Source organism: Pelophylax lessonae (genome assembly GCF_965119305.1).
Source record: "Pelophylax lessonae genome assembly, chromosome: 5".
Classification (NCBI taxonomy): domain Eukaryota; kingdom Metazoa; phylum Chordata; class Amphibia; order Anura; family Ranidae; genus Pelophylax; species Pelophylax lessonae.
In genome coordinates, this window is record NC_138772.1 from 68830687 (window position 1) to 68857846 (window position 27160).

The window sequence follows — 27160 nt, forward strand, 5'->3', positions numbered from 1 at the left end:
TCCAGGCTCTGTATATGAGACAGATGTCAGTCAACATGGTGTAATATGTTGAATAACTTTTTTTTTTTTGTATAATTTTCAAATGTACAAGGGCAGCCATATTTGCTCATTAGATGTAACTTCCAGTTATGTTCTACATGTAGGAATGCAAATACACCCTGTTCCAAATTATTATGCAAATTATTTCTCATCTACCTAAATAATTGATGTAAATAGTCAGCATAATTCCCATATTAACTATTAAGAGTACGATTCAAATTTTATTAAACAAACCTCCTAATGATAGTGTTTTTTTTTTTTTTTTTTTTTAACATACAATACACTGTTCCAAATTATTATGCACAGTAAGTTTCAAAACACTTTATAGGTTGTAAAGAGCTGAAAATTGTAATTTGTGTTTGCAGCATATTTACTGAAATCAAAAGCTATTTCAATCCAAACTTATAACAACATTTTAACAGGTCATGTTACATTTTAACATAGGATATAGATAGATAGATAGATATATATATATATATATATATATATATATATATATATATATATATATATATATATATATATATATATATATATATATATATATATATATATATATATATATATAATATAATATAATATAATATAATATAATATATAATATAATATATAATTTTTTTTTTTTTTTTTTTTAATTATAATTTTTTATTTAGAAAAAGTACAATGAGTAGGAACAGAGAATTAAAAAAAAAAATTACAACACAAGGGACGGTGCCCCCATGTAAGGAACAAAACAATAACAGCGTTGGTAAGAAAAAAATAATACAAGGCATTTGAGATCACATGGAAACACAATAAAGGGGAGGAAAACAAAAGGAAAAAAACCATACCCTCAGGGAGGACAACAGAACTCAATTCAAGCTAGAGTGATAAAGATCCCATTCAGCCCATACTGCATTACATTTAGTCACTTCATTATGGACCATTGCAGTAAGGTGTTCCATCCCCCGAACCTCTGAAATCAATCGCAGTAGAAGGGTTTTGTCAGGAGGGTTTCGTTGGAGCCAATGAAGCGGAATAGCCCGCCTGGCTGCCAATAGTATAAAGGAAGCCAATTTATTTGTCAACTTGGGAATGCTGGGGAATGGAAGACCCAGCAGATAGTGCAACGGAGGATGCCTTATTTGATAGCAGCTTCACAAGTCTTGCATCCATTGAACTTGTGAGTTTTTGGACAGTTTCTGCTTGGATTTGTTGGCAAGTTATCAGAATAGCCTCCCAGAGCTGCTCTTTGGATGTAAACTGCCTCCCACCCTCATAGATATTTTGCTTGAGGATGCTCCAAAGGTTCTCAATAGGATTGAGGGTCCGGAGGATGGAGGCCACACCATGACTTTCTCTCCTTTTTATCCCCATAGCAGCCATTGATGCAGAGGTATTCTTTGCAGCATGAGATGGTGCATTGTCATGCATGAAGATGATATTTTATTACGGGAAGCATAGTTCTTCCTTCTGTACCAGGGAAGAAAGTGGTCCGTCAAACTCCACTTACTTTGCAGAGGTCATCTTTACACCTTCGGGGGGACCCTAAAGGGGCCGACCAGCTCTTTTTCCCTGATTCCGGAGCAAAACATGACTCCACCACCGCCTTGGTGACGTCGCAGCCTTGTTGGAACAGGGTGGCCGTCCTCCAACCATCCACTACTCCATCCATCTGGACCATCCAGGGTTGCATGGCACTCATTAGTAAAAGTGAACAGGACTGTTTGAAAATGAGTCCAAATATATTTTTCTGCCCAATGCAGCCATTTCTGCTTGTGGGCATTGGTTAGTGGTGGCCGAATAGAAGGTTTATGCACAGTTGCAAGACTCTGGTGGACTCTACACCTTGATGTCCGTGGGACTCCAGAGGCACCAGCAGCTTCAGCTATCTGTTTGGTGCAATGTAATGATATTTTAGCAGCTGCTCTCTTGATCCGATGCATGGATCTGGCAGAAATCTTCCTCAATGTGCCTTTATCTGCACGAACCTGTCTGGGCTCTGAATCGGCCACAAATCTCTTAATAGTGCGATGATCACGCTTAAGTTTTCATGAAATAGCTTATGTTTTCATACCTCGTCCAAGGCATTGAACTATTTCACTCTCTTCGGCAGCAGAGAGATCCTTTTTCTTCCCAATATTGCATGAAAATGGTGCTCTGCTTAATAATGTGGAACACCCTCCTTTTAGGCTCCTTTCACACGAACGATCTAATCGGATCCGCCTGTCAGTTTTTTAGGCGGATCTGATCGGATCCTCCATGCATCCCTATGGGGCAGCGGATGTCAGTGGGGACATGTCTGCTGACACCCACTGCTATCCGCATCCAATCCTGTCTGTGAAATCCGGACGGATGGAAACCCTATTTACTTATGAACTCTGTGGAATATTTGAGATCATTTAGATCTAATGCACTGCGTATGAACTTGAATATTTTTTGGTCCTTTTTTGATTTATTTACAGTGTGCAATCTATTGAACTGGCATTTGCCTTTTGTATATCACAGAAATTAATTTTAATTTGCTCACTTGTTTTTTGCATTAACACTTTTGCACTTTAATATAAGCACCATTATGATTTATTTACTCTGAAGTATAACAGTACTATCTATATAATATATATGTACCCTATTATTGAGCAAGCACTATAGGTAAACTTTGCATTAAGGTTACTTCACATCCATAGTACTAGGCGGTGCTGCGGAGGCTGCTTCACACAGAAGGCTTTTTATCTTAATGCATTTTGCAGTCTTTGTAGTAGCTAATATAGGCTGCCTTGAAGTTTTAACTAAAGTAAAAGTTTATCTTTAGTTCTGGATAGAGTGGCGGGGCATTAGAACAACTGTCAGTTTTTATTATCCCCCCCCCCTTTCTATTTGTCCTGTTTACCATTATCATTGAAAGTAAAAGAAAATCCCAAATTTTGGGTTGTCCCCAGAAAAGTAATAGAGGGGAAATCTTCCAATGGGGACACTAGTTCTGGTGGTCCCCAATAAATTGCCTTTGCAGAGATTTCCTATCGCTTTCTGTTTGGCTTTGGGACAGGAAGTGAAGGGAAATTTCTGCAATGGGACACATATGGTGCAAAAAAAAAATCTGACGGGTTATAACCCTCACTTGCTCTATCCAAAATGAAAAAAAAATTGCCCTTCTACTTATCTTGATATTCTATAAATCTTTAATAGCTGAAAAAGCATGAGAATAAAGCGTACGTTTTTACTGGTTATCTACACACGCGCATAAAACTTTGGGGTGTCAGCTATATAGGATCAGTTTGCCTTAGGCCCCTTTCATAGGGGCGGGATCCAAGTTTTGCTCAGGGGATCTGTTTGCTGATCCCTAGCAGAGTGGAGCTGCCAGATGACGACCATCTCTGTTTATGCAGAGTGGGTAAGGACTCACCCGACTCCCCTCTGATCTGTTGGGCCAGATGGATGGGAACTGATCCCCCTTCTGTTTTTTATCGAATCGGAGGTAGCCGGTTGTAAACACACAAGCTTGTTTACATTCAACTGCCTATAGAGGAAAATAGAGGGTCCAATCAGGTCTACCTGAAAAACGAGAGTCGGACACAATCGGATGGGCCCCTGTGAAATGTGCCTCAGTAACATGTTGCATGTTACACCCGTATTTAGGGTGTAACAAGCTGCTAAAGCAGCAGCCCTGCAGAACCAACCCCGCCCACACAGCCATGTCTGTGAATGAACTACAAGTCCCATCTTCCTCTGTGGCAGAAGGCTTGTAGTTCTCAATGATCTTTGAGAACGCTGGTGAGCACCCCCATAGTTCTTGATTCATCTTGCTCTAAAGTAATTAGCTGTCCATAAGGGCAGACAGCTGTAATGAGTCTGCAAGAGCCGGACATTGCATTCACGATCTGCTGATCACCGATGTAATGCTCTATGGCCTCATAGAGCAAAAAATAAAATGCACGTTATGCATGGTTTTTGAAAAAGTGAACTTTGCTGATATAAAAGTGGTCCTTCCCTTTTCATAGAAGGCCCACTTCAGATGATGCTGTACATGCAGAGACTGACTTCCGCTGCCATTGATTAAAAAAAAGTAGGGATGCACCGAAATGAAAATTCTGGGCCGAAACAGAAACCGAAAATTCAGGATGCCCTTTGCCAAAAACCGAAAATGACTTTTTTGGCAAGTGGTTAATTTAATTGCCAATGGTATTTGTATTATGCAGCATGAAGGGGTTAATGTATTGCCACTGGTCACTGATGCATTAGTGACCGACCATTGGCAAGTTAACCACTTGCCGACTGCTCACAGTAATCCTACTGCAGCAGTGCGGCTCCCCTGGGTCCAGCGATGTAGACCTATGTCGCTGGACTCCTAGTGGTGTCTGCTCGTCTGTACATACCTTCACGAAGTTTTATAAGGCTGATGTGTTGGCATCTGCAGATGCCTCCTTTGGCCGCAAAGTTTTCCATGCTGACGTTTAAGGGTGTTTTAGTCTCCTTTGAGGGCGTTTATTAATTTTTTTTTTTCAGGTGGGTCGCATTTTGTTCTGATGGGTCCTATGTTGCTTGGTTGGCTATGGTTCAGCCTTGGGGAATTTTTCTGCTGTTCCCACCCCCCATTTTTATGGCACTGCTTGGGGACGTTCTTACTGTTATGAAGAACAGAGACTGCGCCCGTCAATCAATGATCGAGAAAATTAGATTTTTTTTCTTACCGTAAAATCCCTTTTCTCTGAAGTTCATTGACGGACGCAGTACCCGCCCCTCCATGTTGAGTTGGGTTGGTATTGGTATACCTCCTGGGACTGCCCATAGGCGTAGCCAGAACTTTTTCTGTCTAGTCTCCTACTCCTGTAGGGGGCGTATAACTCCAATTTATTTTTCCTGGGCAACTATATTAAACAGGCTTCCCCTCACACAGCTGTAATTTAGAATATGCTTAAAGATAGGAAAATCTCTGGGTTCTCTTACATTCCTTGTGTACAGTTGACTTGCTTTACTTGGAGAACTTCCAGCACACAATTACTGGAAAACATCCAGTCCAGAAAACTCAGAATGAAAATGTCACATGAGTGCTGGAATTGTTTACATTTCCATGACTGCTCTAATGGCTCCACCTAACACTAAGTAATCAGAGAAATCTGTCTTCACTCACTTTCACAATTTCACCAAGTTGTTTTAATGTAAGGAAATGGAGACCCGAGTTTAAAAAAATATATATTGGCAGTGAGTGGCTCAGCAATGTGAAATCTCATCCTTGGCCGATATGACTTTTTAACCTGGATTCTTCACCAACAGAAACTTTAGTTTAAACTAAATTGAAATAAACTTCTTCAGTTACTATACATTTTCAGCTGGCTACATTTTTAGCTTAAAGTGGTTCTAAAGACTGTCAATCGCAGCCAGGGAGCCAATGAGGAGAGAAGGGGGGTTGGGTCGGTGCTGGGTCTCTACATGTCTTATGGACACACAGAGCAGCAGCTTGGGAGCAAACATGCAGTGGTGCCCCCGGGACAAGCGGCTTTCTCTGGAGGCACTGCTCGGGGGCAGTAAAAAGAGTGCTCTGTGTGTGTTTTGTTTTTAAACATGCTTGCGATGTCTGTCTGGTGTAGTTTTCAGAGAAATACTTAAAATATGTATAAGCCTGGGTTCAGACGTATGCGTTCTCAGACATTGCATGTGATTTGCACCGTATTACCGTGCATATCACATGCAATGTCTGTGCAGGAACTTGTTTTTTTTTCTTTCTCACACCCAATGCGATCTGATTCCTGTCCTAATTCACAGTTCACACTATGAACCGATCTGGGGGTATCATTAATTTTGTATTGACACCCGCAGCGGTTCGCAGAGGGCAGTGTGAACTGCCTGCGGGGCAGATGCAATGCGGGAACCCACATTAGAATTGGGCTGGATCCTACATTGCATATGTCTGAACCCAGGCCTAAATGGTGCCAAATTTAACCTTTTAATGAGTATAGAGACTTGGAAAAGCACCAAAAACTCACTAGTGCATGAAAAACAGGGACCTAAGCTATCATTTTAAAAGAAGTGCCAATAAGTATAATCTGAATTCAAAATTGAAATGTATCAAAATATAAATGATTTAAATATATCAAAATATAAATACAATATGATCTAAATACAGATCTGATCTGAACAGGATATATGATTGGATCTAAATATCTGATCTGAACATATGTTAAAAATATGGGATAAATGTAATCTGCTGGTTGCCACTGCATACAAACGGGCCTGGGCGCACGGCGAGCCATGAGATACGTGTAATCCAAAAAATAAGGTGCCACTCACGGGGCTTGAAAAGTAAATGTTGCATGATGAGGTTTATTTAGTTGAGGCAACAAGCAGTTTTCACCTTTCAGTCCGTAAGGTCCTCCTTCTCTATTTGAATATAGATAAAAGTATGATCTGTATATGATATAAACAGATACAAATGGTCTTGTGATATATTCACCCGGGTGCCAGCTATTAAGTATGTAGATAATAAAACGGGCAGCAGCTACACTGAGCGGGACTTGCAACAGGGAACCTTCAGCTCTGTTCTATTAATGCAAACATTTTGGTGGACACAGTCCACCTTTCCCAAGACATAGATATGCTAAAGATATAAATGTAGAAGTGAGCCCACTGTACATGCTTGTAGGGATATTGAGCCCTCTGCAATCAATAAAGTAAAAAAAAAAAATATGAAGCAAGTGAGATTTGAAACAAGGAGTTTCCAAAATTGTTAAGGTCAACATTTTTGGCAGGGTGCAACCCATCTTAATGCATAAATAGATACTACATAATTGTAGATAGGACAGAATGTATGTAGATATCATCTAAATCTGATTGGGTGTGACTGACCTTTATAACTATATTTTTTTTCATTTTCACTCTCATGCACGCGTAACTTAAAGTGGTTGTAAACCTCAGACCTAAATAATGAACAAAGCATGTTCCTCTATAGTGTATACTTGTCTCAAGAGTACTAAATGTCATTTCTGTCTGCTGCTTCAATCCTCTCCTATCAGCATAAGTCACTTCTGACCAGCTTTCTTGACATCAAGAGAAAAATAGTGACGGGAGGGAGCTCTAGCTGTTTGACCGCCTCAGCTCTGTTTTTGTGTGCTGTGTGAAAGGTTGTGCGTCTCTTCCCTCCAATCGGCTCCCACTGAGCTCTACAGAGTCTAACTTGCCCCCCTGTTTTCTGAAAGCTCAGATAAGCTGTATAAAAATAAACGGGTACAATATATGCAGGAGGATTTGTTTAATCTGTTTATCACCTGAGGCCAGTTACTTTACTGGGTATATAAGTTTACAACCACTTTAAACGCCACTGATTTAAACTTTTTTTTTTCCCTAAAGGACATGGGACAAGAACGCACATTCTCTAGAGGTGGCTTTGTTCTTCGGCACTTCGACAGGGAAATTCTTCTTCCCCTGTACTGGGTGGTTGTCACCCGGATGCCAGCCTGTCTGTGTGGCGAGGCGTCCTCGGCACAGCTTGTGCTCAGGGGGTCTGGACTCGGGAAGAGTCCAGACTGCCGATGAGTATACTGGAACTCTGAACGATCAGACTTTGGATCACTGGACAGTTCGTCTGTGCAGTACGAATTCAATCGGACAATGCCACGGCCGTGGCCTATGCTAATCCCATGGGAGCACAGGAAGTGTCCTGGCGGATTGGGAAGAAGCTGGCATTCTAAGGTGGGCAGAATGATCGTTCCAGCCCCCTCTGCTGTACACATTCATTGGAAGGTGCAGAGGTTTGTAGCATGGTCTTGGGATCCTCTGGATGACGCAGGCGCATTAGTGTCTCTATGGCATCAGTATCGTCTGATTTATGCCTTTCCCCCTTTCAAAATTCTGCCAAGACTCCTGTGCAGGATCGAGGCAGCAAGGGATTCCGGTCTTTCTAGTGGCTCCAGACTGGCCTCGCCGGTCTTGGTACGCCGATCTGGTACGGCTGGTTGCCGATGTTCCTTGGAGACCTCCTTTCAGGTAAGATCTGCTATCCCAAAGGCAAATCTTCCATCCTGCTTTACAGTTGTTGGTTTTAATGGCTTGTCTGTTGAAAGCCAGGTGCTGAAGAATAGAGGTTTGCCTGAATCGATGATTCCTACGCTGTTGAAAGTTAAAAATCTACCTCTAGGAAGATCTATCATTGTACTTGGAAGACATACGTTGCATTGTGAGTCTTTTGGGGTTCTCCCTCGCTCCTTTTTGGGTGGCTTGGATCTTTGCTTTCCTCCAATGGGGGGGGGGGGGGGGGTTGAGCAGCGCCTGGCCTTGAGTACCATCAAGGGCCAAGTTCCGGCCTTGACGTTTTTTTTTTCTTCAACGTCCATTGACCACACATTCCTTGGTGCGTACCTTTTTATCCATGGAGCTCGACACTTCCAGTGCGGTCTCCATTGCCACTGTGGATTCTTAAATTTGGTGTTATCCAGGAATCTTCTTCCGACAATATCAGGAGGTTCCCCTGTTTACGTTGTTCCAGAAGGTGACCTTTTTGGTGGCGATTGCTTCTGCGTGCAGGGTGTCGGTGCTGGCGGTGTTGTCTTGTCGTTCACCTTGAGCGGTCCACCTGTGTTAGATTCCTTGTCGTTCACCTTACCTGTTGGTTTACAGAGCTAAGGTGGTTCTTCGTCCCTGTCCCTTTATTCCTTCCAAAGGTTGTCTGATTTCCATTTGAATGAAGACATTGTGTTGCCTTCCCTATGTTGCAGGCCTAAACATCCTAAGGAAATTGCTCTGCATTCCCTGGAGGTGGCTTCGGGCAATCAGGGTGTACCTGGCAGCTATGGAGTCTTTTAGGAAGTCGCTCACCATTTTGTACTCGCGGTTGGACCTCCATAAAGGGTTTGCCGCTTTTGCTGCGACCATTTCTGCATGGGTCAGACAGTGATTCAGGAATATTCATTTAGGGGTCAGGTCCCTCTTTTCCCTGTTAAGGCACACTCTACTCGGGCGCTTAGTGCCCCCTGGGCCTTCCGTCATCAGGCATTAGTGACGCAGATTTGCTAGGCGGCGACCTAGTCGTGCAGCCTGACACTCTGCATCCCCATCTGAGAAGGGGGTGGTGAGCCCCTGTGGGGGTTATTTGGCTCTATCTTGCTGCTATAGCGATTTTGGTGCACTGGGACTTGTAGTATCGCTGAGTTCCTGCTAAAGAAACTGACAGTACCACCCTTGGTGGACTCAAATTTCCAGGTTGAATAAAACCACCCTCCTTCTGGTGGAGGACTCTCCATCCTTTAATTAATAAACAATATTGCTGCGCCAAGTGAAAAATTATATTTGTGTCTAAATTGTTATCAATTGAATATCCACTCAGTAATAAATCCAAAATAGTGATAAAGTGATAATGTGATAACGATAAATTTATAGTCCAAATAAAAAGTGAACAAAAATAAAAGCCAAAATCAATCAATCTTCATCTGTGTTCACACAAAAAATGTGCTGCATGCTCCACTCCAGTGCTCCCAGTGATAAGTGTAGGTTAGCAGCTCACCTTATGACTAGACTCCTGAGAATCAAACACGTTTTAGGGATGCAAAGATACCAGCCTGGTGTCCCTTCTTTCACCGCCTCCAGCTAACACTCCATGCAGACAGGAACCCGGTATGTACAAAAAAAGGGGAAAGATCTAATGCTCTGTTTAAAAAGCTATTTATTCCCTTATAAGTAAAAAATATTGCACTTACATTTAGATGCACATAAGCAGTGCGGGCTTTCTACAGCAAAATACAGCTCTCTCCGTACTTCCAGGAAGACAACGTAATCCGAGCAGGCTCCTCCCCGTACGCGTTACGTCAGAGACTTCGTCAGCGGGTGTTTTGTGTTTAGCACTGATTGTTTGTTTGCAGCCTTGTGCATACCATTTTATATGGGTTTTGGATTTCATGGTTTGCGCTGATTTATCATTTTTTCCACTCCATCCTTTAATGACCCCTTTGACAAGAGCTTAATATCTGGCATGATACTTTTCACCATGGCGGTTCCATTCTGCGGCCAGTGTTTGCCATAACCTTGATTTCACAGACATTACCTGAATGCTGAATGAGCTAAGCTCCTGCACCAGGATTTGGAAGGTGGACAACCTCCTCCTGACCTGGCTGACCAGTTGGTCCAGGGGGTTGCAGTAGATCTAATGCCTCTCCTGGATGCATCCCCTTTAGCCGGCAGGGTGTCCGTGACGGCAGTGACTCTGCGCCGCATGGTATGGCTGAAATATTGGTCTGTGGACCAGGCTCCCAAGAAGGTATTGACTGATCTCCCTTTTGTAGGAGACCGCTTGTTCAGAACTTCCACGGAGGAGATCATTAAGGGTCTTAGAGGAGGTAAGAGTACTCGGCTTCCACAGTCTGCCAGGAGTAGAGACACGTTGCAAGCATGGTCCTTTCTTCTCAGCCACTAAGCGGTCCTTTCGTTCCTTCGGGATCTAGGGACCAGGGATCAAAATCCACCCGTAACCCCCGCAGCGGGTTCTAAGAGGCCCTGGCCGGGTAAGTCAAGCTTCGGGCCCCTTCGGGACCGAAGACCAGCTCGCTTCTGCCTGTCTGCTTCTGCCTGTCTGCTTCTGCCAGACCTGTGGTACGAATACCTCAGTCGTTTCTTCCTAAAGTCTTCTCTGGTTTCCATTTAACCACTTCTGGACCGGAATATTTGCCCCCTTAATAACCAGGCCATTTTTAGCGATTCGCCACTGCGTTACTTTAACGGACAATTGCGCGGTCGTGCAACGCTTTCCCTAAATAAAATTGATGTCCCCCACACACACACGCACACACACACATGCGCACACACACAAATAGAGCTTTCTTTTGGTGGTATTTGATCACCTCTGCAATTTTATTCCCCCCCCCCCCCCCCGCTATAAACAGTGACCATTCTGAAAAAAAAAAAAAAATATTCACATTCTGCTATATAACATTCCCAAAAACAAAAATGTAAAAATTCATTTTTAACATTTTAGGCCAATTTTGTTTTCTGCTACATATTTTTGGTAAAAAAAAAAATCGCAATAAGCGTATTTTGATTGGTTTGCGCAAAAGTTATTGCGTCTACTAACTACGGGAAAGATTTGTCATTTGTATTGTGTTTTTACTAGCAATGGCGGCGATCTGCGATTTTTAGCGTGGCTGCGACATTGCGGCGGACAGATCAGACCCCTAACTGACATTTTTGACACTTTTTAGGGGGACCAGTGACATTAGTACAGTAATCAGTGCTAAAAATATGCACTGTTACTGTAATAATGACACTGGCAGGGAAGGGGTTAACACAGTGGGTGATGAAGGAGGAGTTAAATGTAAGCCTAAGGTATGTTTCTAACTGTATGGGGGTTGGGCTTTGGAAATGATCAGAGATTCGTTTGAGCCATCTCACAAAGTCGGCTCTGTCCTGGTGGATCAGGTCACCTGTTCTGTGCCAGGGCAAGTCATTCCTACGGTTGTTCTGGATGGTGGTGACCACGGACGCCAGCCTGTCGGGCTGTGGTGGAGTGCTGGGGAAACTTTGTGCCCAGGGGACTAGGGCAGCAGAGGAGTCGTCCTTGCCGATCAATATTCTGGAGCTGAGGGCAATCGGGTTCTGCCTGCTCCATTGGACAAGCCGGCTACGTGGCTCTCCGGTTCGGATACAGTCAGACAATGCCACGGCTGTGGCTTACATCAATCATCAAGGGGGCACCAAGAGTGCCCTGGCGGCCAAGGAGGTGGCCGAGATTCTGGTTTGGGCGGAAGCCAATGTTCATCCTCTCTCCGCAGTCCACATCCTGGGTGTGGAAAATTGGCAAGCGGATTACCTGAGTCGTCAGGTGTTGGATCAAGGGGAATGGTCCCTTCATCCGGAAGTGTTTCACCTCCTGTGTGCCCAGTGGGGGACCCCGGAGGTGGATCTGTTTGCGTCTCGCCTCAACAGGAAAGTTCAGCAGTTTGTGGCCAGGTCTCAGGATCCTCTGGCCGACGCCACAGATGCTCTTGTGGCTCCTTGGAGCAAATCTCGCCTGATTTAAGCCTTCCCTCTGCTCGTACTCCTGCCAAGGTTTTTTCGCCAGGTGGCAGTGGAAGGAATTCTGGTCTGGCAATGGCGGTCTTAGTATGCAGAACTGGTCAAACTGGTCGTGGATCCTCCATAGCGACTTCCTCTACGGGAAGATCTGCAGTCTCAAGGACCGATCTTCCATCCTGCTTTACGGTCGCTGGCTTTAACAGCCTGGCTGTTGAAAGCAAGGTGTTGAGGGATAGAGGTGATTCCTACCCTTTTTGAAGGCCAGGAAATTGACATCTAGGAAGATCTATCATCGTATGTGGAAATCGTACATTTCATGGTGTGAATCGCTGCAGCTGCACCCTTGCTTGTTTTCTATAGCTAAGGTTTTGGCCTTTTTACAAAAAGTGGTTGAGCAGCATTTGGCGTTGGGCACTATCAAGGGTCAGGTGTCTGCCTTGGCCATTTACTTCCAACGCCCATTGGTTACTAATAGCTTGATTCGCACTTTTATTCAAGGGGTGCGTCATCTGGCTCCTCCAAGGAGATCCCTGTTACCTCCGCAGGATCTCAAACTGGTGTTTGTCTGTTCTTCAAAAGCCTCCCTTTGAGAACATAGGGAGATTTCTCTGCTTTCCTTGTCGCAGAAGGTTGCCTTCTTAGTGGCCATTACTCCTGCTCGCAGAGTATCTGAGTTGGCGGTGCTGTCCTGTCCGCCTTATTTGGTGGTCCACAGGGATAAAGTGGTCCTCCGACCTAATCCGTCTTTTCTCCCTAAGATGGTGTCTGGTTTTCACCTTAATGAATACATCGTGTTGCCTTCCTTTATGTCCTAAGCATAAGCATCCCAAGGAAATTGCCTTGCATTCCTTGGATGTGGTCCGAGCGATAGAGTTTATCTGACGGTTACTGGGTCCTTTAGAAAATCTGACTCTCTCTCTTTTTGTTCTTATGGAAGGTCTTTGCAAAGGTTTGGCTGCGACCATTTCGAGATGGATCAGGCAGACGGTTGTTCACGCTTATTCCATCAAGGGTCCGGTTCCTCCTTTCCCTGCGAAGGCGCATTCTTCTAGAGCACTGAGTGCCTCTTGGACTTTTTGCCATCAGGCCTCTGTTCTACAAGTTTGTAAGGCAGCGACTTGGTCGTCTGTGCATACTTTTACTAAATTCTTCAAGGTAAATTTGTTAGCATCTTCAGATGCCTCTTTTTGGCCACAAAGGTTTTTCAGGCTGCTGTTTCGTTGGAGAATGTTTTGTTTCTCTTGGGGGTTGATACCTGGGTGAGCTCCTGTTGTTTGGTTAAGCTCCATGTTACCCAGTTGGCTAAGTTTAGCCTTTTGGAATTTACGTTACTTTCCAGTTGCGTTCTTCCCACCCCTCATGCCTACACGGCTTTGGAACGTCCCATTCAGCTGAGGATGAAGCTGCATCTGCTGATGGACGCTAGCGAAAAGATTTTTGTAAGATCTTACCGTAAAACCTTTTTTTCTCTGAAGTCCATTGACAGACGCAGCACCCACCCCTCTAATTTGGGGATTTATTTTTTCTCAGATCGCCTTTCAGGACAGCACCTAGAGAGAGCGCAGCTCCACCCAATCCACAGGAAACACTGCAAATAAAAACTCCTCCTCTTCCACCATGCCTCAGTCATTTGTGTTTCCTCCGCCATGGTGGAAGCATTGCAGGAGCTATGTGGAAAGGGCTGCACTCTCTCCAGGGGGAGAGAAGGATTTATTGCCCAGTTTTGTGTTTGCTGTTTCAGCTTGGAGACCATCCCAGCTCCCCTCCCTGGAGTGTCAAAGGGGGTATGCTCCGGAGCCTCTCACCTCGTTCGCTCAGGGGAGCTGAAACCCATCGGAGGATCCGGTCCGGGCGTCAGAGATCCGCGCTTCGGCCGGTCGGCGGGCGGGGAGCCGCTTTTGGCATTTGAATCTCCCGCACTTTCGGGCTCTGATCCCGGGGACGCGCGGCGTCACTTCCGGTGGACGGGACTTCCGGTGGGGGCGTGGCGGCGTTTGCTCCAACCGCAGTACACGCAGGGGTCAGAGGCAGGTCACGAGGTCGGCGCTTCCGCTTCCGGTCCACAGAGGAGGACGCGGGAAGCGGTATTTAAATGGAGAGATCTGCCAGCAAGCTGCACTTTTCAACAACATGGAGGAAAAGTCTGCAGCGACGGTGGAAGCAGGCACCGCCAGCGCCGGCCAAGCTCAGGTAGGAGAGGTGCAGTGGTGCCTCTTTTTTCTTTACTGTGTGAGCTTTTATTGTGGGGTTTCTTCCTTCCTCCTTTGGAGCCTGCCCTGTAGACTGAGTAACTGTTCCCAGTCTAACAGGATACATATGCATCTGGGAGTCTTTTCTTCTGATCCTTTTTGGTGTGGGTCACGATTTTCTCCCTTGCAAGAAATCACTAGGTGGTGGTTTTCTTTTATTTGTGGTTATTGGGCTTTCATGGTGGCTTTTTCTTTACTAGGTTAAAGCCACAGTGAAGACAAGAGCCCCAGCATCAAGGAAATGCCCTTCATGCAAGAATCCACTCAGAGATTCCTGGGTGAAGCCACTTTGTAAAACATGTATTGCTGACCTTGTGAAGGAAGAGTCTAGTCAGCAGAATAATGAATTCATATCTTCATTTAAAGAACTCACAGACACCCTGTCCTCAGTTCGTTCCCTGTTATCCAGGACGCCACAAGTTCTATCAGATTCCCAACAAACGGGTGGTACATCTTCCCAGCCGTCTACTTCTAAGTCTGCAGTGTCAAGTGATTCAGAAGATGAGGGGGAGAGTGCTCTCTGTTCCATCAGGGATTCAGAGGAGGAAGAGAAGGAAGAGGTGGCTAGTTCTTCCAGATACAAATTATCCTTGGAAGAGGTTGATGAGTTGCTGAAAGCGATTTACACCACGTTGGAAATCGCAGAAGAAAAGGTGCAAGTTTCACTTCATGACAGAATGTACCAGGGCCTTGAACAGACAAAGCGCAGGGTTTTTCCTGTTCATAAAGTCCTTACTGAATCTATTGAAAAAGAGTGGAAGGACCCAGAGAGGGCCCCTTTTTTCTCTAAATCCCTAAGAAGGAGATTTCCGTTTGAAGAGGATACGGCGCACCTATGGAACAAAAAGCCCAGAGTGGATGCTGCTTTTTCTCAGGTGTCTCGCCGCACGGATTTGGCGTTCGAAGACATGGGTGTTCTGAAAGACACCATGGATAAAAGGGCAGATTCTCTCCTTAAAAAGGCTTGGGACTCCTCTACGTCTAGCCTTAAGCCGGCCATGGCCTCCACGGTGGTAGCCAGAAATCTTGAGTGCTGGCTCGAACAACTTAAAGGGCATGTGGAGGCTGGAACAGCAAGGAAAGATCTCCTGGATTCATTTCCGCTGCTCCTAAAGGCAGTAAAATATATGGCCGATGCTTCTGCTGAGTCTATCAAAATGTCTGCCAAGTCAGCAGCCCTTATCAACTCTGCCAGGAGGGCGGTCTGGTTGAAAACCTGGACAGGTGATTCAGCTTCTAAGGTGAGACTCTGTGGTTTACCTTTTGCCGGTGACTTGCTTTTCGGGCCTGAATTGGAAGCAATTCTTGACAGAACGGCGGATAAGAAGAAAGCCTTTCCATCAAAAAAGAAATCTCCTCCTAAGAAGAGATTTCGTTCTGTTCAACAAACCAACAGAGGTCGTGAACAAGATCAGAGATCAAGATGGACCTCCCATAAAGGCAAAGGGAAAGGTGGAGTCCTCTTTAGACCACCTGACCAGGCCAATAAAAGCAAGTGACAACAGTCTTCCAGTGGGAGGAAGGCTGTTATGGTTCCTCCCACGTTGGGAAGACGTATCCGCAAGCCCCTTTGTGAAGAATATAGTGGCTCAAGGATACAAACTGGAGTTTTCGGAGACACCTCCAAGCAGATTCCATGTTACTCCCCTTCCAAGGGATCCGGAAGAGGCTTCCTCAATGATGTCTCTTTTACAAGAGCTGATTCAACAGGAAGTGATTATCCAAGTCCCCGAGGGGCAACAAGGCCGTGGGTTTTATTCTCAGATCTTTCTAGTGAAAAAACCCTCAGGCAAGTACCGAATGATCCTAAATTTGAAAATCCTAAACAGATCAATTCGGTACAAGCACTTCAGGATGGACACCATTTATTCAGTGACCAAACTGTTGTCCCCAAACTGTTTCATGGCATCCTTGGATCTGAGGGACGCTTATCTGCACATCCCAATAAATCAGGAGTGCCAGAAATTCCTAAGGCTGGCGGTCAATCTCGGGGAATCGGTCTGGCATCTGCAGTTCAGGGCCCTCCCCTTTGGCCTCTCATCTTCTCCAAGGGTGTTTACCAAGGTAATGGCGGATGCCCTAGAGCCATTAAGGCTGAGGGGTATTTCAATTGTCCCGTACCTGGACGATCTGCTAATTTTTGCAGAGTCCAAGAGCCAGGCGTTGGTACACCTTCAGGAGACTCAGGACCACCTAGAGAGTCTGGGGTGGCTCATGAATTTGGAGAAATCCAGCTTGATTCCATCTCAGCAGATAAAATTTCTGGGATACAGAATAGATTCGGTCCTCCAGAAGGTGTTTCTACCTCAAGAAAAGATCGAGAAGACTCAGAACGCAGTTGCTCGATTACAAACCAATCATCAGGTTACTGTCAGGTCGGCCATGGCAGCTTTGGGCTTACTCACAGCCGCTATCCCTGCAGTACAGTGGGCAAGACTGCATTCCCGTCTTCTCCAGAGAGACGTTCTGCAGAGTTGGTCATACCCGGAACATCTGGAGAAATCCATCAGAATCTCCACGAAAGCAAAGAGATCTCTGTGGTGGTGGAGGAATTCCAGAAATCTGGAAGAAGGTCTGCAATGGACTTTCCAGACGAACAAACGTCTGACGACGGATGCCAGTTCGTGGGGTTGGGGAGCCCACCTGGAAGGCCGGACGATGCAAGGGACATGGTCCAAAGCAGAGTCCAGGAAATCATCCAACTGGCGGGAGTTGAAAGCCATCCTTTTGGGTCTTTGGTCCTTTCAACAGACAGTCAGGGGCCATCATGTGCAAGTTCTGTCGGACAACATGACAGCAGTGGCCTACGTGTCAAAGCAAGGAGGCACAAGAAGCAGACAGCTATCAGATCTGGCAATACAGCTACTCTCCTGGGCGGAGAAAAATCTAGCCTCTCTGACAGCGGTGCATCTGAAGGCGTCACAAAACCTTCTAGCAGATCTGCTGAGCAGGAAAAAGGTGTTGGAATCAGAATGGAGTCTGAATCAAGAAGTATTCATGCAGATCGTGGAAGTCTGGGGTCTTCCCCAAATAGATTTGTTCGCTTGTCAACAGAACACCAAAGTCCAAAGATTCTTTTCCCTACACAGGGAGGATCAGGACTGGGGCTTGGATGCCCTAGCCCATCCATGGGACTTCCGTTTGTCTTACGCGTTCCCTCCATTCCAACTGATTCCGTTGGTTCTCAAGAAGTTCAGGGAAGAAAAGACCAACTTGATTCTGATTACACCTTACTGGCCAAAGAGACCTTGGTTCGCCCTCCTGCTGAATCTTGCCTCAGAACCTCCCTGGAAGCTTCCGTACAGGAGAGATCTTTTGACACAGGGGAACCTAGTGTACCCAGAACTGGACCGCTTACAACTGACAGCGTGGTTACTGAAGAAGACATCTTGAGAGCCAGAGGCCTGTCAGAAAAACTTATCCTCCACCCTTCTCTCCAGCAGGAAGAAGGTGACTAGGGATATTTACTTGAAAGTCTGGAGAAAATACAACTTTTGGTGTTCCAGCAAAAATTTTGAATTAAAAAATTTAATTTCAGTGCTTGAGTTCCTCCATGAGGGAATGGAGAAAGGACTAGCAGCAAGTACTTTAAAGACGCAAGTAGCGGCACTTTCAGTTTTTTTCGAAAAGACTTTGTCCCAAGGGACTCTAATCATTCGTTTTTTCAAGGCATTAGCCCGCAATAGGCCAATAGCCCTTAAAGTATTTCCCAAATGGGATTTGACCATTGTGTTACAAGGTCTAACTAAGTTTCCTTTTGAACCTTTAAAAGAGGCTTCCCTGAAGAATTTAGTTTTGAAAACTATCTTTTTGATAGCAATTACCTCGGCCAGGAGGATCAGTGAGATCCAGGCCCTCTCAATTTCAGACCCTTTTTTGACAATTTTTGCAGATCGAGTAGTCCTAAGAACGGACCCAGCCTTTCTTCCAAAGATTGCTTCATCTTTTCATAGATCACAAGAAATTGTCTTACCAACTTTCTCCTCAGCTCCTAGTAATACTCGGGAAGAATCCTTTCATACCTTGGATGTGAGGAGATGCTTACTTCAGTTCCTCCTGGTAACTAAGGAATTTAGAAAGACAAATGCATTATTTGTCATCTTCTCAGGGTCCCGTATAGGAGAAAAAGCATCAAAGAGCACTTTAGGCAAATGGCTCAGATGGGCAATTGAACAGGCTTATGTAGCTCAAGAAGAAGAACCTCCAGAAGGCATCTTGGCGCATTCTACAAGGTCTGTGGCAACCTCATGGGCTGAAAGGGCCGGTGCTTCGCCTGATCAAATCTGCAAGGCAGCTACCTGGTCCAGCTATTCAACCTTTATTAGACATTACAGGTTGGACTTGTTGTCAGCTCAGGATCAAGCCTTCGGCAGAAAAGTTCTGCAGGCAGTGGTCCCACCCTAAGTGTAAGTTACTCGCTTATCCTCTCCAAGTGCTGTCCTGAAAGGCGATCTGAGAAAACCTTAGTTACTTACCGGTGACGGTATTAAGTAAGAGCCTTTCAGGACAGCAGCAGCTACCCCCCCTTGGTTTTGTTTATAATATAATTTGTAAATGTTTAACCTGTGGTAGTTTATGTTTTCCAGCATGTCGGAGGCTACTCTATGACTGAGGCATGGTGGAAGAGGAGGAGTTTTTATTTGCAGTGTTTCCTGTGGATTGGGTGGAGCTGCGCTCTCTCTAGGTGCTGTCCTGAAAGGCTCTTAGAAATACCGTCACCGGTAAGTAACTAAGGTTTTTTTTTCTTCACTGCTTGCAACTAAACTGGTTTGCTGAGTGTGGGTGGGTTATGCCTGCGGGGACAGCCCCGTGGGCGTGTACATGTACATTTTTTTACTGCCTAGACTACTCCTGGAGGGGGCAGCATAACCCATTCAGATGATGATGAGGCTGCATCTGGACTTCAGAGAAAAAGATTTTACAGTAAGATCTTACAAAAATCTTTTTTTTTCTTTTCTTTACATTTTAACTAAATTATACACCACCCTTTTTAAGGTTATTATCCGATTAATCGAAAAAATCGGCCAACTAATCGATTATGAAAATAATTGTTGCAGCCCTAATGAAATGTATGCCTTTTTTCACACATAAAACTTTTGTTTGCTGGTATTTGATCACCTGGGTTTTATTTTTTTAACGCCGACAATTTAAAAAAAAATAATTTCTCTATCGCTCATTGACAGACGTAGTCCTCGGTGATGCAGCACCTTCTGGTTATGTTGCCTCCACAGGAGCAGGACTAGACAGGAAATTAAAATGCTCTGGCCACACCCTAGGGGCAGTCCCAGAGGGTATATCCTCTCTCTCTCTGCCTCAGCAAATCAGTTATTTTCTGTCTAGTTAGGAGTAAGGACCTAGATACCTTGCTGGGATCTTCGGTCCTGGCAAGATTTTTTTCTTAAAAAGATTTTTTTAGACAGCTTTTTTCTCCAGTGTTCCTGTGAGATCTTCAAGCAAGAAAGCTGAACTGGGCGACGGGCTGGATGTTGAGATCCGGTGGTCACCCCAGTTCAGCCTACGAGCGCGTGCAGGCCATAGCTCCGCGCTGGGTCGGCCGCGACAAAGTCCCATTAAGGGACTGACCCCGCGAGTTAAACGTCTCGCTGAAACGCCAAAGACCATGAGTCACGGCGTCCGTATTGGTCGACAGCCCTCCCGCCCCGGTGGAGAGGGGTACTGTCAGGAGTTGGTGCCCGCCTGGTTCCGGTATGGTGAGTAGTATGTTCCCCCTTTTCCCCCTGACGGGTCTTGTGGTGAATGCGGGCCCCTCTCTGTATGGTAAGATAGAGTCCCCCTCTATCCTATAACATGGCACAGATCCCCCTACTTTGAGTGTGATTTTATGTGCAAAAAGCCAGGAGGCTTGGTTTGGGAGCTAACAATCTAATTGTATACATGTTTAAAAGATTGTAATCAGTGGCAGTCTGGGAATCTTACTGTGATAAGAATAAGGTACCTACCAGTCAGAAGCCACGGACATGTAGACTGCCTTCCTAGTCAAATCTCCAGCTATAGCAGGCCTTCCGAACGGCCATGAGGTCCGCCAGGGCCGGTACCGCCAACCACGCCAAAAATCCCCATGCAGAGATAGTGTTGTGTGCCCTGCAGCACACCGCTATTCGGTACAGGCCGCCGCCATTTTTTTTTGCTGGATTGCACAAGCCGCCATTTTGGCGTAGCCTCGTGTCTCCAGCATGGGGGCGGCCATGTTTGAGGTGATCCAAACACCTCGTGGAGCTAGGGGAGGCGCCGGAAGGCGTGCAGAGGGGCGGAGCCGCCTCCTTTCTTCCTGGGCAGCCAGCCAAAAGACTTCCTGTTTGTCAAGACAGCGCTGTAACCTGTTGCAGTTAAACTCTGAGCATCAAGTGGTGAGCCTGGGGGTCTATCTCTCTCTCTCTCTCTCTCTCGATCGATAGGGATCCCTAGCAGGTAACACTAAGGGGCTTTGTGGCGCTGGGGGTCTGTGAAAAAAAAAAAAAAAAAAAAGTTTTTTATTTTTGAATTATATTATCCGGGAAGTTACTGGAATAATCATGGACCCTGCCACACAAATTCCCCCACCTGTTTCCCTCGAGGGGGCCACGGGACCCGCCGGTGCACAGAGTGTAGAGGCATTTACAGCAATTTTGGAGTCTATGGTGGCTCGAGTGGAGGCGGCCTGTCAGGGACGAGGGTCAAGGAAGCGACCCCCGCCTACCCCTATATTATCTGACACCTCTGACTCAGATTCAGAGATGGTCACTGCAGTTGCAGGTCCCTCTGCAAGGGCTGTTACCTCAGGTAAAGCTCCCTAAGACAGTGAGGAGGGCGTTCCTTCTCCCGCTATAATTCAGGAAGAAGCATTGGTGGACGCACTAGTTGTGGCAGTGCAGGAAACCTTAAAACTTGAGGTTTTACCGGCAGAAGCAACTGATACAGAGATTCCTTTTGGTACTAACAAGCCCATCAAAACGGTGAAGGTTTTTCCTGTACCCAAGTGTTTTGGTAATAAGATTAAAGGAGAATGGGAGCATTCTAAACGTACCTTTACTATTTCCAAGCGTATTGCTAGACGCTATCCGTTTGAGGAATCCATCATTAAGAAATAGACGGTACCACCAGTGGTGGATCCACCTATTTCCAGGCTGAATAAAGCCACGGTTATCCCAGTGGAGGACACTTCGTCCTTTAAGGATCCGGTGGATCGAAAGATGGAAGCAGAGTCCCGCACCATCTTCTCTCTGATAGGGTCAGCATTTAGACCAGTAATTGTTATTGGTCTAGTTTCCCAGACACTTACGGAATGGGCGAGATTGGTACGCCAAGACCTTAGGGGAAAAGATATTCCCCAGGAAACATCTGATTTGATGGAACAGATTATACAAGGGCTACAGTTTATCTGTGACGCAGCCTTGGACACTACTCCCCTATTAGGGCATGCATCTATGTCAGCGGTAAACCTCAGACGTGTGCTGTGGTTAAAATGCTGGTCAGCTGACCTAGGTTCCGAAAAGACCTTGACGAATCTCCCCTTTCAGGGGAATCGTCTATTTGGGGCCACCCTAGATGACATCATTAAGGATGCCACTGGGGGCAAGAGCACTTTTTTGCCACAGGCTGCTAAAGCTAAGGGACCTCGCAACAAGCGAGGACCTTTCTTTACCGCCCATAAAGGGTTCGCACGCCCGGCTGGAACAAGCGGGAAAGGCAAGACTCCTCCAGGAGGGTTCAAGAAAGGCTGGTCGGACAAACAGAGGACTAACTCAGCCAAACCCGAAGCAAAGGAGTACACAGCCTGAAGGTGCGCCCCCACCCGGTTTGAGGGTGGGGGGACGTTTTCACCGGTATTCAGGACATTAGATCGAGCATCAACTACTACTACCGGTGCGATTCTTCCCTTCCAACATTTAAGTACTACAGGGAGCGGTAGTCACCGTTTCCTGAATAGATCTTTTCCTTTACCTTTTCCTAAGATTAGTCTCAATTCCCCACAGGAATCGGATCTGGTTGACCAGACAGGCCAAGAAGCCTCTAGCCGGGTGACTTCGGTCCCTGAGGTTCAACCAGAAAAGATCACCCTTCCTGATAGCAATCAGGTATCTGATAAATGTGTGGGAACAGAAAACGACCAGACTTTCTCGGATGGTCGGGGCCAGATAGCTCTAGGGACGCCTGGTTCAGATCCAGTCAGCACCAGTGGTCCTAGAAATTCTAGGCTGGCCTCGTCAAGCCGGCCTGGCCGTCTTGGACAGGCTAGTCGCAGACGTTCCGTGGGAACTTCGTCTCAGGGAGTGTCTGTGGTCTCAAGGACCAATTTACCATCGTGCTTTACAGTCGCTGGTTTTAATGGCCTGGCCATTGAGACCCAAGTACTGAAGGACAGAGGTTTGTCAGCTTCAGTCATTCCTACCCTTATTAAAGCAAGGAAAGCGACTTCCAGCAAGGTCTATTATCACACATGGAAGACTTATATTGCGTGGTGCGAATCTTTAGGATTTCCTCCACGTACCTATTCGGTGACTCGAATATTGGCTTTTTTGCAACAAGGGGTTGAGCAGAAGCTAGCCTTGAGCACCATCAAGGGTCAAGTTTCAGCATTAGCAATCTTCTTTCAGAAACCTTTAGCTACCAAGTCCTTGGTGCGGAATTTCATCCAGGGGGTGCGGCACCTGGCTCCACCAGTCCGCGCGCCCTTACCGCCCTGGGATCTTAATTTAGTTTTGTCGGTTCTACAGAAACCTCCCTTTGAAAACATCAGGGAGATTCCCTTGTTTACTTTATCCCAGAAGGTGGCCTTCTTGGTGGCTATCACTTCTGCTCGCAGGGTGTCCGAACTGGCTGCATTATCATGCCAGTCCCCATACCTAGTGATTCATAGGGATAAGGTAGTACTTCATCCTAAGCCATCCTTTCTTCCTAAGGTGGTTTCAGATTTTCATCTGAATGAAGATATTGTACTACCTTCCTTGTGTCCTCAGCCCAAGCATCATCGGGAACATGCGTTGCATTCCTTGGATGTGGTTCGGGCAATCAGAGTATACCTGAAAGCTACGGAATCATTCCGTAAGACGGATTCACTTTTTGTGATCACGGATGGCCCCAGAAAGGGTTTGCCTGCATCTGCCGCGACCATTGCCAAATGGATTAGACAGACGGTGGTACAGGCTTATTCTATTAAGGGTCAGAGTCCTCCGTTCCCTGTTAGGGCGCACTCCACTCGAGCACTCAGTACTTCCTAGGCCTTTCGCCATCAGGCGTCAGTGGTCCAGGTATGTAAGGCGGCCACCTGGTCGTCGGTACATACCTTTACAAAATTCTATAAAATTGATGTGACGGCATCGGCGGATGCCTCATTTGGCCGCAAGGTTTTGCAGGCCGCAATTTGAGGAGACCGGTGGTCTACCTCGAGAGTTTTTTTCTGTTTGAAAAATTTCTTTTTTGTTGAGCCTCATCATTAAGGATGAGCATTGTAAACTTCTAGTTGGCACCGGTTGGGCCTTCTAGATTGGGATTTGATTTCCATTTTCCCACCCCTCATTTGTGATACTGCTCTGGGACGTCCCGAAGGTGCTGTATCACCGAGGACTACGTCTGTCAATGAGCGATAGAGAAAAATGGATTTTTGTAAAATCTTACCGTAAAATCCTTTTCTCTTAGCTCATTGACAGACGTAGTCCCCGCCCCTCTGTTTTGGAGTTGGGTTGGGTTAAAATCTCTAAAGACTGCTTTTTGACATAACTGATTTGCTGAGGCAGAGAGAGAGAGAGAGGATATACCCTCTGGGACTGCCCCTAGGGTGTGGCCAGAGCATTTTAATTTCCTGTCTAGTCCTGCTCCTGTGGAGGCAACATAACCCGAAGGTGCTGTATCACCGAGGACTACGTCTGTCAATGAGCTAAGAGAAAAGGATTTTACGGTAAGATTTTACAAAAATCCATTTTTTTTTTTAGTCTCGGCTATAAAATATATCCCATAATAAAATAAGTTTGAAATTTCTTCATACATTTAGACCAAAATGTATTTTGCTACAAATTTTGGCTAATAAACCTCAATAAGCCTAAAAACTATCGGATATATGCTGGAATTTTTTTTTTTTTTTCATATCAATGGTGGCAATCGGTGACTTATTGTGGTACTGCGGCAGACAGTCCAATACTAACTTAGTGGGAATTAGTGACCCTAATACAGTGGTCAGTGCTAACCATTTGCACTGTCACTGTACTGATGACACTGGCTGGGAGGGGGTTAAACCTGTAGAGCGATCAAAGGGTTAAATGTGTGCCTAACCAGTGTTTTTGTGTACTGTTTTTATTAAGGGATCTGATGGATTTTATTCCCTGCATTGCAAGGAAAGAAAATCGATCACATCCCTGCTGATAGAACAGAGTTCTACCTTGTTTACATAAGCAGAGCTCTGTCGTCTCTCCTCACTAATCAGCAGGTGCCGGTGGACATCTATTGGCCGGCACCCACTGATTGGCTTGTGCTGTATCTAATCACAGCGTTACTCAGGGGCGTGCCCCCTACATGAAAGTGCCGGATCACATGATATGCCGCAGGAAAGCTGCTCTGCTGCCGTATAACGAAGTTATGCGGTCAGCAAGTGGTTAAAGAGGAGCGTTTACAGGCAGAAAGAAAACATGCATGCGCATAATTATACAACTCCAATTACAAAAAATGTCGGAACACTGTAAAATCTACATAAAAGCAAAATGAAATGATTTGCAAATCTCATAAATCCATATTTTATTCAGAGTACTGAACACATAAATGTTTGAATTGAGAAAACGTACCATTTTAAGGCAAAAAGGTCATTTTGAAATTGATGGGCGCATTAGTGTGTATGGATTGGGCAGCTTGCACATCTGGAAAGGCGCCATCAATGCTGAAATACATAGCCAGGTATTAGAGCAGCATATGCTCCCATCCAGATGTCTTTTTCAGGGAAGGCCTTAAATATTTCAGCAGGACAATGCTAAAAATGCATACTGAGTCTGACAACAGCTCACTGCATGAGGCCTTAGGTTGTACTCCCTAAGCCGTTTGTCTTCTTCTAGGTTGCGGTAAATTGCTTTGTCTAGGATGCAAGACTTCTCATTTAACGTCAGCCTATTTAACTTTCCAACAGCTGGTCTGGAAACATTGTAGCAAATTGACATTCATATATATTTCATCTGTCTTTCTGGAAGCAAATATGCATATCCAAATAAGTGACTCCTCTTCTACTGTTACTACCATCCTTATTATAAAGAATACATTGATTCCTACTCAACTATTGAAATGATACATTCTCTTTAGGACTTTCCACATTTTCTTTACAGTGCCAATCTGTATAAATTATTTCTGGATTATCTAATGGTTATATACTGTATATGTGTGGATGCAGCTGTGATCCAGATATCATTTGTTCAGCCAGTGATTCTGCACAAAATTAAAAGTGGTCCGAGTGTCTTTAAAGTCACCATACTTTTACAGGCAGCAGAAGGGGGTCCCCCCCACGCCCCTTCTACCACTGGCCAGCCACCTTTATCAGGCTCTCCCTTCCAATCGGGGAGCTTGGTACCGATGCCACTGGTCGCATTGGGTATATTAGACTGTGTGAGATGAATAAAAAAAAAAAAAGGTACGTTGTTAAAAATGTAAATGTATAAAAAAAATTCTTTAACGTGCCCCCGTGTTCACGCACAAAGGCGAACGCACATGTATGTAAACAGTGATGGCAGCACACATGAGGTTTTTTTTTTTTTTTTTCTTTTTAAGCCCGTGGTGTGTGAAACACACTCGAAAGACTTAACACCCGGTGCATTAAAAAGTGCACACACGCAAACGTGGACACACAAAAAGTGCACAAGGCGTACACACATGGCCCTCCTCCGAAGAGGAAGGGCCCTGACCCTGATCCCCCGGGGCGCGAAGCTCCTGACAGGGACTGAGGTACTCACTTAGGTCCACCCAGCCGAAGCCGGGCAGACCCCATTCTTCAGGGGGACTGCCGAAACAGCCCACCCCGAGTACTAGGTAGGGCTCCCCCGAAGGGAGACCCCATGGGAGAGGGCGAACTAAGCCAAAAGGCCATATCCACCCCCTCCCAAGACTTACAGGGCAGGCCCGAGGACCTACGCCATCAAAGTCGTGCAAAGTGCTCAACCAAAAGGGACAAACGTGACACACAACAAAGAAAAACAGAGTGGGGAAAAGGGAAGTGGAGAAGTGCAGGGTAGTGCCAAAGTGCAAGACCTTGGCAGGCCCCCTGGCCAGGAATAAAAAAATTCCTCTGGTGTTGGCCAAAAGGCCCACCCCAAGAGGCAGGTGCTTGAAAAAGTGTGATGGTGCAGTGACCAAGGTGCCACAAAAACTCAGGTGAGCTGCCCCTCACCAGTGAAATTGAGGCACCCCTGGGCTGCCACCCCAGGGGCACGTACACCACGGGCTTTTTCGGTCTCAGCCCCTGGCCAGACCCAGCGTAGCCCTTCCTGTCAGGAGGCCAGGAATGCAGACAGCTCGGGGAGAGCCCAACCTCGAGGGTAAAGAAAATGGCCTCCTTCTAGCCAAATTCACCCAAGAGGAAGGGCCCTTCCCCTCACCATCCGCACTCCCACCAATTACATCCAGGAGCAGTACTAACCGTGGTCGCCCGGCTTTCTCACTCCCTTCAAACTGACAGGGGCGGACCCATTCAAATCAGGAAGGCATTGGAACCATCCGGCTTTCTCTGGTTTGGCCTACTCCGGTCCTCCAGTTACGCCCAGAGCGCCCCGGTTAACTTCGGCCACCACCGATACTAACCTTCAGGCTCCATTCCAACACTGATAAGAACAGATACTACACTTGATCTTAGCCAAAAGGCCGAGAAGCAGCACACATGAGGTATTGTTGCAAACATCCGAATAAAAATTCTATTTCCAGACCTCCTGTGTAACTGA

At 45.8% G+C, this 27160-nt stretch overlaps 2 protein-coding genes across 2 annotated transcripts in view; both read left to right on the forward strand.

The window, feature by feature from the left end:
* The window catches only part of ARL5B (ARF like GTPase 5B), a 122945-nt gene that overhangs the window by 56919 nt on the left and 38866 nt on the right, over window positions 1-27160 (forward strand). The window lies entirely within an intron of this gene.
* On the forward strand, window positions 36-25318 carry LOC309555574 (uncharacterized protein; the record flags this gene model as incomplete). Its single annotated transcript, XM_082257634.1, has 4 exons — window positions 36-40; window positions 13349-13448; window positions 15699-16424; window positions 25295-25318. The coding sequence occupies 4 exons, from the start codon at window positions 36-38 to the stop codon at window positions 25316-25318; spliced, it is 855 nt and encodes a 284-aa protein (XP_082113760.1).